The sequence below is a fragment of the Borostomias antarcticus genome (genome assembly GCF_949987555.1).
Source record: "Borostomias antarcticus genome assembly, chromosome: 18".
NCBI lineage: Eukaryota > Metazoa > Chordata > Actinopteri > Stomiiformes > Stomiidae > Borostomias > Borostomias antarcticus.
In genome coordinates, this window is record NC_140251.1 from 5,330,103 (window position 1) to 5,343,337 (window position 13,235).

At 45.5% G+C, this 13,235-nt stretch overlaps 1 protein-coding gene across 1 annotated transcript in view; it reads left to right on the forward strand.

The window, feature by feature from the left end:
• The window catches only part of reln (reelin), a 169,282-nt gene that overhangs the window by 60,714 nt on the left and 95,333 nt on the right, over window positions 1–13,235 (forward strand). Inside the window, exon 3 of the mRNA XM_084452891.1 lies at window positions 11,874–12,009. Coding sequence (XP_084309017.1) covers window positions 11,874–12,009 — 136 coding nt within the window. The remainder of the gene's footprint in view (window positions 1–11,873; window positions 12,010–13,235) is intronic.

Sequence of the window (13,235 nt, forward strand, 5' to 3'; positions counted from 1 at the left end):
TTTTAAAGAGTGTATCGCCTATCCTGTGGCATGTATTAGTTCCCAGACAGAGACTGATCTCGTGGTTCTCGTGGCCCAGACGCACGGTAGCCCGAACACGTATCCACCGGTTGGTTCATGGAGGACCACAGCTTGGTGTTATATGTACAGGTATGGGGTGTAGTACGTGTGGCTTGTACTCTAGTTCTTTCAATGGAGATTTAAGGTTTGCATGCAGTAGGTTGTACTTCTTGTAGGGAGATCCATAGATCACTCCTCCGTTTATGTGTATGTTTATAGAGCTACAGATTTTTGATTCTTAACAAGTTTATTACACCAACACACAAACAAAAACAGACAATGGCCCCTGTCACAACAATCAACACGAACCCACCAACAACAACAAACCCAAAAACACCCAAACAAACAAACAAAGCCCCCACATGGGGCTGAAAGAAATGGCCCCCGCCATGCACCCTACAAACCCCACCCAAAACCAAACAAGGAGAACCCCGCCCAACCCCCTCCCCGACACATCCCTCCCACCCAACCCCCAATCAGACACAAACCCCGCCCACATCCCTCCCACCCAACCCCCGATCAGACACAAACCCCGCCCACATCCCTCCCACCCAACCCCCGATCAGACACAAACCCCGCCCACATCCCTCCCACCCAACCCCCGATCAGACACAAACCCCGCCCACATCCCTCCCACCCAACCCCCGATCAGACACATCCCTCCCGCCCAACCCCCGATCAGACACAAACCCCGCCCACACTCCTCCCCGTAAAAAAACAAAACAAAACCCTGACCGATAGTTTACTAGCAGCCTGTGATTGCATGGCATGGTGACAGCGATGTGTGTGCATGTGTGTGTGTGTGTGTGTGTGTGTGTGTATGTGGGTGGGTGGGTCTGTGTCTGTGTGTTTGTGTGTGTGTGTGGGGAGGGGGGGAGGGAGTGGACGTCAGTGTGTGTGTGTCTGTGTGTGTGGTCTGTGTGGGTGTGTGTGTATGTGGGTGGGTGGATGTGTGTGTGTGTGCATTAGAGATGCGCGGATGGAGTTTGAGCTCACCCGAATCCGCGCGTACTCATCAATCATCCACCCGCCACCCACCCGACATAATTATCTTCTAAAATTTAGAGATCCGCACCTGCACCCAACCCGCCAAACATGAAGTTATTGTTTTAACATTTAAATTATGTCCAGCCGTTTGTGCTCATTTGCTTTTCATATACAGGTAGGCGCATTTTCTTGACTTAACAATTTAAAGATTATAGGCTACTTTCGACTGGTCACATTTCTAATGTAAAAATTACTCTTAAGGCGCAAAATGGAAGGAACCCTACTAACACACGCAGGTTGCGCAAACGTTCGACATACGGCCGCTATAGGTGACGATTCGTCTGCGCCGCGTGCGGAAATTACGCGGCCATTTACGGAAACGCGAGATCTGCCGTTTAGTAGACTCTACGTAAGAACGACACGTCATTCCGAAGTTGCGGCCGCGTGCAAAGAACGCACGTGATCACGTGGGCAGGAACCTCCGTTATAAACTCACTTGGCTGACACTAGATTAACAGGTATTTATATGACTTGGTCTGCACGTCTTTTTCGCACGGTGAAAATACGGTGCGGCCGCGTGCAAAAAACGTGGGCAGGAACTTCCGTAATAAACTCACTTGGCTGACACTAGATTTACAGGTATTTATATGACTTGGTCTGCACGTCTTTTTCGCACGGTGCAAATATGGTCACTTACTTACTAAACCCTGACCACTGGCTATATTTAGCATTTGCAGTACAAAAACGAATTAATGCTATATGGGGATATAGCAGCAAGCATTATGATACAAACCAATATAAGACTGAACAGTTTAGAACATTTTATTACACAAAGTACATTACAAATTAAAAGTATACATATTTACAAGGATGAGGTTTACGGTCTGTCACATTACGCATAGCCAGAAAAGCAAAAAAAAGCATGTACAAGCTCTGGCTAGCAACCCATTATCTGACAATTGCAAAAGTTCTAAAAACAAAAATGAAACAGTGCGCATTCTGTGGCAGGCAGACCGGGAACAGACCGTTGTATCCCACAAAAAAAAGGTTAAAATTTACAAAAACTATTTACAAAAAAGGCATCCATCCTGGCAGGCTGGAAAGGCAGGTTTAGGGAGACGGGCTGGGGGTCACCCACATCTGAATCGAGGGTCTGGGCAGAAGAGGTCATCCTCATCTGAATACTCCACTGTGGTCAGGGCTGGAGCTGCGGTCAGGGGCTGGGGAGGTCAGCTGGGCTGGAGCAGATGCCTAAGGACATAATGAAATGGCTGTAAAAGCAAGTCGCATACGTTCATTGGAAGCGTGCCATGTCACTGGATACGAGAAAATTAACTGCCTGACATCACATACCTTTTTGCATCGAGCAGGGGCATGTTTCAGCATCTCCTGCAGCTGGGCAGACACCTCCGTCACAGTGGTGCTTGGCTTACAGGCCATAACTGCACCTTTTGACCAAAAAGGGAATGGTTTCAATGCACATGGCATGAAGCAAAGACAATGTATTATTTTGCGAAAATATGAACAATCCCTTACGTAATATGACATTGTAGAGGGTCATATTCTTCAGAGGCTTCTTCCCCCTCTTCCCATGGACGCTGTAGACACACCACACTCTGTGTATGGCAATGGCTGACAGCACCCGCCGGACCACATCTGGCAGATCTTTGCCGCCAATGGAACTCAGATATCGTGTCTGCAAAACATAAAGACAATCATTTACTTTTACATTTCCTTAACACTTCTCTGCAAAAATAAGGAACAAAGTTCTGCCTTGAAGTTACTCACCATCTTCCTTTGATGATCCTTGTCCTTCAGCTGCTCCTCCAAGACCAGCAGCTCCTCCTCCGTTTTAGCAGGATGCAGGTCATCCAGTACTGCTCCCCGATAGCTGTCTGCAGACTCGCCGGACAGTCTCTGCTCCAGCCTCATCATTGTCTGTGCCATCTCCCTCAGACTCTGCATGACGCTGGAGAACTGCTGACACATCATCCTCTGGAAGTCTGGATATTAAACACAGATGTGGCTATAAGTAATTGTACGGTCCCATAATGGATATTCAGCTCAAAGTATATCCCTACATGCAGCATGAAGTAGTTCACAAAATTCAGCATACCAGCATCTGCAGAGCTTGATGGCAACACTGCTGGAGCTGTTGTTCTCACAGGCGATGGCATCAGAGAACTACCTGAAAACCAGAGGATAAAGGGATGAGCAGGAAACTATGGTGCTGGCGGCGTAGTGATTCTGGCATAAGGGGAAGAATCAACTCGACATGAGACATGTCAGACCCTGACCTGGTCTGGCCGGGGTGCTAATCGCTGATGCATGCTGCTCGTGCCTGGACGTCTGAAGGGCTGAAGGGCCTGGGCTCACAGCGCCTTGGCTCAAAGGACCCGGGCGATGAACATCTACTGCCGAGTAGTGAGATGTGAGATGAGCGAATTAGTGAACTGAGTACATGAGTCTTCAGACAGTCCTGAGTTAACTGTAAGTGTGCAAATATGCATAGACATTTCACCAACACAAACATGCATGGATACCTGCATTGATAACTGTCAGAGCAGGCCTTCCGGCTCTGGCACCTGGCATAGCTGGTCTGGTCTGAGTTCTGCCGACCGGCTGCCTGGGCACTGGAACATATAGTAGAGGTAAATTAGCTCAGATTAGTCAACTCAAGTAGTACTCTTTTGGGACTGTTGAATGCACTTTATTATATTACCTTCGTCACTGGAGTCATAGCGTGTGTTGCGCTGTCTCTTCCTTGTGTCTTGGGAGTTAATCCATTGATGACTGCTGCTCAAACACCTTCGCCAAGGCACTGGCTACTTCATAATGCTCTGTGTGTTCCTCAGCAGAGACAGAGGTTGTCATGGCTCCTCTTGATGTGCTTGTGGAGGTAGATCTGGGAGGTATAGGAGAATGGGCACTCAGAGCAGGAGAACACCCAAGTCTTGCACAGCAATGAGAGAGACCATTAAAAAGGATTATCTCACCTGTAGTACAAGTTCAAATATAGAGTGATTATACGTCATTGTAAATAAGAGCTTACTCTCAATTGATTCACGAGGTTAAATAAAGATTGAATGAATATGTAGCTAGTGGGGGGTTACAACCACACAACTGTGGAGAGAGAATGAGACACTTGGTTCCCTCCTCTACTGGTGTTCATGGCCATGGCCACACACCTGGAATACTCCAACCCTGATTTAAAGGCATAAAAGTGGGGAACACATTCTTGAGACGGTTCCTAAAACTGGAGGGAAAAAAAACGGGAAAATGATCTTACCTCTCCTCATCACTCACTTCTGCATGGGGCTGAGCTCTACCCTGTCAGCAGTGGCAATACATGGGATAGCGGCTCAGCACACAGGAGAACTGCACAGAGAGGAAGGAGGAGAGAGAAAACCAACAACAAAAAAGGCAAGAAGGGTTAATAACTGAGCGAATCTTGCAAGTTTGCACTACAGGGAAGCAATTGCTCAATTTCCCTGATATTGTGGCGTCACTGGCGTCAGTGATGCGTCTTATGAATCTCACATGTCTACCGCTAACTCAATATCAATATTCCCATTTGTTTATCCCGTCTATGGAAACGTATGTGCATTTGTACTTACGTGTGCCTGCCTATATTGATGATCAGGTGTTTCTCCACCTAAGGGCTGGCCAGACAGAACCATCAGAGACCATTGGGCTGAGCTGAGGAGAGAGCGACATGTTAGAGTGTATGTGTGCATATGTATATGGTGCTCTTCTGTTAATACTCATGAGGGCATTCAACTGAACAAGACTCACAGAGCCTGTGGTGCTGTCCCAGGACTGCCCCTGGCCACGCCTGTCCCCGTCTTAGCGCCTCTTCCTGTCCCGCTCACCTGCTTCTTGCTCAGTTCAAACAAGAACTGGGAGGTTGGCCACTGAGAGCATGGGAGGGGAGAGAGGGAGAGAGAGAGAGAGAGAGAGAAAGTGGGTGGGTGACCCTCTCGTTGGCTGACATGCACACTCCACAGGACCACGTGCCAAAAGCCAAGATGGCTGCTATAACAAATCCTGCTAGCTAGCCTAGCTCCGTTGTTGGGGCTTCTTGTATTCTGTTAACGTTAAAATCGGAAAAATGAATGCCTAAAAACAAACACATACTAACGGTGTTGTGGGTTAATGCGAAATCAATGAGTAAGCTAATTATCGCATTTTATTCCAAGCGATGAAACAGTACGAACGTGCAGGAGCTCGCGCGAGCCTGCTAGACTTAAGAGGTTAATCACGTTAGCTAGCTGGCTAGCTAGTTAGCTAACATTGGAAAGAGAGCATCTGCATATAGATAATCATTACAATAGGGTAGCTTGCACATAACGTTGGTGTTTTATCTGGGACGATACCAAAATACATAGTATGTATGTATACATACTAATGTATACATTGAAATTGAGATACTTACAGGATCTGTGTTGTCGCTGGCGTGTCTTTCTCCTTCTGTATCAAACGGAGCGGAAGTTTACCGTTCTCGTTCTTCTTCTCCTTCGCTGGGTTTAGTGGCGGATCGCAAACAACTTTAATGTGCATACCGCCACCTACTGGCACAGAGTGTGTAACTTGTTTGTCTAGTTCTTCAATTATGTCACCTAAGAAAGTAGCCCAATGCCTTGCATTCTACGTTCAATGCTCAGCGTTCATTGCTCACATTTAGGTTGCAAAATTAGGACTTTATTCATAGGCATATTTTTTATCATTCTTTTTATTAGGCCTAGACTGCAAATCTTTAGTGTTAATATTAACTGTAAATGAGAAATTACACACAAAACAGACATGCAGGATTTCTCCTCATTATTACAATTCTGTAACTGTATGACTTCAAAATTTATTTTAAAACCTAAGTAATTTACAAATGTTCTGACCCACTGTGACACATTTCCAATAAAGTCAGATTGGGACTGTGATCTAACCACATTGTCACGTTATTTAATTACATCGTAGTTACGGATTTAAGCAGCAGTGGCGGCTACGTTCCCTTACAGTGTACTTGAGGACGGCTATTTTGGTTATTTTGCGACTGAAAAGGCAAGTGTCAGCTAGGTGTCAGCTAGGTCCGCTGCTGGTGACGTCGCAAAGTTACCACAATTACACCAATGTGTCCCGTCAGTTTTACGTACTGTGTTAGTAGGGAAGGGAAAAGTTCAGTTTGGGAGCGCTTCAGTGTGATTGTTAACAACTTCGGTGAAGAAACTGAGGCTGGGTTTGCCATTTGCAACGGCTGCAGTGCCGTGTATGTCTACGACAGCCACAAAACTGGCACCTCAAACTTGGGGCACCACAACTGCGAGAAAGCGTGAGACCTGCCAGCAGCTCACTCAAATACCCTCGACCACTTTGTTAACCGAGATCCTGCGAAAATACCCCAGAAAGCTAAATCCAAGCTTGTTGACGACTTTGTTAGCCTTGAAAAGTGCTATAAAAATAAAGGTTATTAAATACGCATATAACTGACAAATTCACCCACAATCCATCCGAAATTAATTACAATGTTGATTTTTATTGGCTCACCCACCCGCGGATGCGGATACCCGCGGATGTTGCGGATATATCCACAATATTTGCATCTGTGTGCATGCGTACGTGTGTGTGGAATGTGATTTAGAGTAAATGCAATATACGAGTTGTTCTGAGATTTCTCCCTCTCTTGTGAGGTTATGAGGTTCACACAGTAAAACAGCCTCAACACGTGCATGTGTGTGTGTGTGTGTGTGCATGTTTGTGTATGCACATGTAACTGTAACTGCATGCTCATTATGGAGTAACGCAAGTGGAGAACAGTCTTCCCATTAGTGGGTGATTACATCTTGGTCTGTTTTTACATGCCAAAACACTCACACCCCAACACACACAGTAATAGGCTGCTCCATTGACACATCGTTAATCTCTCTCTGAAGCAACCACACACACACACACACACAAACACACTAACACACACACTATTTACACTCATAATGTAAATACACCCACAGCTTATTAAACTTCTAAAGTGCAAAACTCTTACTTGTTGATAAAAAATGACAATTTCCTTACACACTTGCACACAGTTTTTTCTGATTGCTTAAACACGATTTTCAAAAAAGGGCCCATTTTGTCAAAACACTACACACAAGCCACACAACCACACACCAAAGTAGCAGAACACCTCAGATCTTTTGGAAAATGAAACTCTTCCCTCAAAACTATAGAATAATTTATAAAAACCTAATTTTGTCACCGTATGGCACACACGTTTCATATGATTTGATTCTGTTTGTATCAGTTACACACTGCTGTGCTCAATCTTAAACACTTTTAACATTTCTTTTTTTTTTTTGTTTCAATAGCCTTTCGGCATAGTTTATTTATTTATTTATTTCACACACCCACATGAAACAGTTCACATGACAATAGAATACACAAACACACAAAAACAAAACAAAAACAAAACAGGAACAGTACATAATACACACACATTTCCCAATGCGCCAGGCAATTACAATTTCATTTCCTTTAAGAGTCATTCTTTTACCAGAACTTCACTATTCTGCTTTATTTTTTTAAATAAATTCTTGCATTCAATAGAGTCCAGAAAGGCTTGCCAAGTCCTATAAAAACTGGATTCAGAACCCCGGAGAGTGAATCTAAGTTTTTCCAGTCCAAGGTGTTGGACTACCTCTCTCCTCCACATTGTGTAGGAATGGTGGGTTGACCTGTTTCCAATTAAATATCCACGAGCTAGTAGAGTTGTGAATCCAGCAACAATAAGGTTGGACCCCTTAAGGGGGCTGTTCTCCCCCGCCACTCCGAAGATGGCCAAAGCTGGGTCCGGGTCTAGTACATGCCCAAAGCAGTCTGACAGAGTTTTAAATATCGAGGTTCAGAATTGTGACAGCTTTGGGCATGACCAAAACATGTGACCCAGTGTGGCTGGAAGGACCCCACATTGGTCGCAAAGTGGGTTTGCACCGGGATACTTTTGAAAATTCTAATCTTAGAAAGATGAGCTCTGTGTAAAATCTTGAACTGGATGAGGCTGTGTCTAGCACATATTGAAGAGGTGTGAACGCTCCTTTGTGCATCCCTCCATTGATCCTCCGTCAGCCTCATACCCAAATCTCACTTCCCAAGCTATTTTTAAATGGTCCAAAGTAACCTTAAACTCTTTAGAAAGATGGTTGTACAGAAGTGATATGGCACCTCTAGATGTGGGTTCGACAGATAATAATAAATCTGACTGGGTCGGATCAGGAAAATTTGTAAATGTAGTTGTTTTCGACTGAATGTAACTCCGGATCTGAAAGTAGGCAAAGAAATGTGATGAAGGCAAGTTAAATGTATTACACAATTGGATAAAGGTAGAAAATAAACCGTCCGGGTACAAATCCTGCATTTTCCTGATCCCATTACGAGACCACAATTGAAATGTTGTGCTTTTAACAGATGGGACAAAGTGGTGGTTTGGAGATGGAGGGGCCAGGAGGGAACCCTCACCCCAACCAAAGCTGTGTCTGATCTTGGTCCAGATCCGCAGCGACTGCGCCACCACGGGATTCTGTCGGGTGTAGTTCTGGGGTACAGGGAGAGGGGAGAACAGCAGGGCACCCAGGGATGTGCATGAGACCTCCTCAATTAGGAGCCAGGCGGGCCGACCGCGAGGTTCCCTGGACCAGTTCCAAAAGGACAGGGCTCTGATGTTGCAGGCCCAGTAGTAGTATTGAAAGTTAGGAAGGCCCAACCCTCCAGCCTGTTTTGGGCGCTGTAAGAGAGCCTTCCTTACCCTTGGTGGTTTCTTATTCCACACAAACCGTGAGATTTCACTGTCCAATTGTCCAAAAAAAGATTTGTTAAGCATGATGGGAATTTGAACAAAATTCATTGGAACAAAAACATAAATCTCGGAAGAAGTCAATTTGCCAATGATTATATTCCCAAGGGCTATACAACCTTTTACACACGTTAACCTACTTGGTTGTGTCTGAGGGAAAGTGGGTTAGTAGCAAAGACTATTGCCTGTTATAATAAATAAAGACAAAGAACAAAAAAATAGAATAGACAACACGTGTCAATTTGCAGATGCTGGTTATATTCCCAGAAGTCGGGCACCCTTTTACACACATCAATCACCCTTCTATGCATCTCAATCACTTTTCATTTTTTCATTTTTTTAAGTAAAGAAGGGTGTTTTCATTCATTGACTACTCACATTGTCCCGAATTATGTGCCGAATGTCCTCGGATTCCAATCCAAACAAAAAGAAAAGGGTGCGAAGAGGGCCATGAAGGGAGAAGAGATGAGAAAGAAATGTAGGCCAGATTGGCCGGGAAATCCGTCACACCCGTGGGTCGGCAGTGGTGCCGGAGCTATAGATTCTCTCTGGTGAAGTTCATCGCCGCTTCGGGGGAGACGAAGGTGTTGGATCTTCCCTCGAACACCACGCACAGTTTCCCCGGTTCCGGATGGTAGAAACTAATCTTTCCTTCTCTTCATATAGGAGATCTTTCACCTCCTTGAAGGCTGCTCGTCCTGTGGCTTGGCTCTTCATCAGGTCCTGGACAAACCTCAGTCGGCGTCCTGCAAGCTGTAGGTCTCTTCCCTTGGCCCACTTCAGAAAGCGGACCATGTCCTGGTAGCGCAAAAACTTCAATATGAAGGCGCGTGGTCCCCTGGGTCTATCCTCCAGCCTGGCGCCAACATGGTGTGCTCTCTCCAACTGGTGTGCTCTTCTCGAACACCTCGGTCCCAGACAAGTCTTTTAACAGCTTAGACATGAAAGCCACCGGGCCAGCGTTGGCATCAGTCCCCTCCGGTATACCAAACACTCTGAGATTGGAGCACCTGGAAAAGACCTCCAAGAATTCCAAACATTCATCCATTTTCTCCATCTTCTTTTCGAGTGTTTTCACTGTGGGCGCTAGCTCGTTGACAGTAGTGAAGTTTTCCCCTACCTTGATCTCATCTGCCGTCAGTCGTATGTCCAGAGCAGTAACATCGCCTGCGGCCTTGTCCACCAGGCGCCTCACCGGTGCCACCGCTTCATCCATCTTGACTTGAAAATTACCTAGGATAGTGTCTCGAATGGAAGTCTGTATGGTCTGCGTTAAAGTAACTGTTAAAGCAGCAAGCCTGGCGTCCAGGGCAGCGATTGTAATCGGACTGTCGTCTTTCTCAGCCATGTTGAATGCCTCCACGCTTTCAGTTTCAACACGCTTTCTTGCTGCTCTAGTTAAGTGGTGCGTAATCGCGGGTTGCTTTTTCGAGAATTGCTTTTTCGACATCAAGCCACTGTTTAACTATTTTTCCTTCTTATTTTTATGCCATCTAGGCTCTATCTCACCACATAAACTCGGATACTGGTTCAAAAAGTAATTTCGTTTTGCTGAGATTTAGCTCATGACGCCCGCTTCACGCCGCCATTACCGGAAAACCCCTTTACATTACCTTAAAATGTCTAATGATATAGTTTGGGTTTGACTTTCAGAGATATTGTCAGAGTAAATTTCTGTACTGTACTTGAATATATTGACCAAACACATCACACAAGACCAGTATGCACACTGATAAATATATTTATTTCCACAGTGTCAGTGCAAGATGCAATCAGAACACAGTCAACATTTGTTGAGACAAAATCTCATCGCCTAATCATTTTGAAATAAAAGCGTATCTGTTTGTCTTTAATCCAGCTATGGCTGGGTAGGGTGCTCTGAATGAGGTGGCCGACCTTGTGAGTGCAAGCGAAGCTGCCCCCGGGGCCCTCTGTGACACACCTGTGTTTAAATGAAAGAATGATTGCAAGACGTGATGTCACCCAGCTGACGGAATCATGGAATCATCTGGACATGCCGGGCATTATATGATGTAATTTCACACAGTGTGGGAGGGAGGGAGGCGGGGGGACGGGTGCGAGGAGGGGGGTCAGATGAGCGACTGGCGCAACGCTGATTACCGTCTTCTTCCTGCTCCCTGCCAGCGGGCCCATACATCATGGAGTTGCACCTGTCTGTAGTTAGTTCCTACAGTGCCATGTGGCCATGTACTGTAGCTCCCACACACACTAGTACTGTAACTACTGAGGTCCAGTCTCACTGATCTGTCTGAAGGACATCATCTATCGTCCACTCTTCGGTCCACACACAGCGGGCTTAAAGGGCCTGCTGTTCTACCACATGATGAATCCATTCTCCCCAAAGCTTCTCTACTTTATTACAGGTGGCATTCTATAACTTGTTCCTCCCTTCTCTCTCTCTCTCTCTCTCTCTATCTCTCTGCTGGAGCCAATGTATGTTTGTTGACTATATGTATTTATTGATACTATTTGCCTTGATTATGATGAATTAATTGAGCCAAAAATTAAGAAATGAAATATGGGAAATATGGGGAAATATTGAGTGTATGGCGCTGTCCCTGACTGCACCTCCACCTTCTATTTAAACAGGTGACTGCAGCACCTGCTCTAGATTGGTGTTTGCTAATGGGGCCGGTGGTGTGCTCAGGTGCAGCACGCAGCCAAACTGTTTTAGACCGTCATCAATCATCTGTTTATTGTTTCGAAAACATTGATCTGTCGTAAACATCTCCCTGCCACTCCATGCGGTAAGACTGATTTATGTTTAAAAGCATTGAAGAACCACAATAAATAACGTAAAAGAGAGAAGTGGTTTGAATTCATTTGGGGTTAATGGACAGCGCGTATGTGCGTCAGACACGGATGCATGCAGGCTACCTGAGTGTTAGAAAAGCAACTCTGATAAGAAAAAAATAGGAAAGGAAAACGGGCTTGCTCTTATACTCTCTTTCTCTGTCCACCTCTCTCTCAGGAGTGATGCCGGAGCGTCGGTTCGGGACCCAGTTCGTGTGCAGCGTTGTGGCGTCTCACGTCAGCCACCAGCCGTCCACCAGCTTCAGCTTCGTCTGGATCGCCCCGCCCCCGGGCACCGGCTGTGTCAACTTCCTGTGAGTCCTGTAGTACTTCCTGTGTTTATGTGTGTGTGTGTGCGCGTGTGTGTATGAACGTGTGCGCTTGCTTGCGTGTGTGTGTTCCGATCCAGCCGTCTGAGGTACTGGAATACAATCTCCCTATCCAGAAGCGTCATGCCTATAGAACTTGAGGGGGCACGAGTCCCCTCAGATTTGTTTTTTTTTGTTTTTATTTTATTTTTTACATTTCTGTTATTGTTTGTTTACCATTACATTTTACAATGCGGAGCTATGATTATTTTCCCTACTGAGCTGAATGTATTATTTTAATTATGTCATAGACCACCTCGAAAAGCCACTATAACCTCTTTCAAAAAGCCACACACCCTCTTTCCCGGTGGATTTGGTTTCTTCCAAATTAACACTGGACCTGGAAGCCCCCCCCACTCGCCTCGTCTCAGATAAACACGTTTTCATGGTCTGCTTGCATACATTTAGATTAAGGTTGTCCTTAACTGATGAACAGTTTCTCCAAATATTAGGCTATTCAGTATATCAGATTCAATATACTTCATACTTCAGTATACAGTATATCATTTGGACCAATGCCAAGTGAGTAAAAAAAAAAGTAGATTTGTTTTCCTTTACTTTTATTTTGAAAGTCCTTGAAAGAATGCTACTGGTAAGTTTAATTTCACACCGCTTGAGTGGCAACTGGTAGTGTGCTGTGTCCTGATTTTAAACTGCAAAAATGCACAGAAAAACACTAAAATTTCACGCGCGCAGTGCCTCGCTATCTCGTGCCCCCTCGGTTTTTTGGGTTGCATGACGCCCCTGTCTCTATCTGTCTCGGAGCTTCAGTTGATGATCCATCGTACCAGAGCAGAACTGCCAGCGGAATCATGATGGCTCTAGAGGGACTCAGCGAGAGATCCGTTATCTTCTCCCTCTCTCTCTCTCTCTTTCTCTCTCTCTCTCTCTCTCTCCCCCCCACGGAGGGGCAACCTGTGGGAGGGCTCACACCTGAATCCCATCCCTTCGCTCTAGCTAGTGTGGCCATAGACTGCTGGTCAGAGATGGAGAGCAAGTCATTTAGCTGCCTTTAGCTGATTAAGCTGCCTCTCTCTCTCTCTCTCTTCTCTCTCTCTCTTTTATCTCTCACCCTCTCTCTCGCTCTGTCTCTCTCGTTCTCTCTCTCTTTCTCTCTTCTCTCTCTCTCTCTTTTATCTCTCACCCTCTCTCTCGCTCTGTCTCTCTCTCTC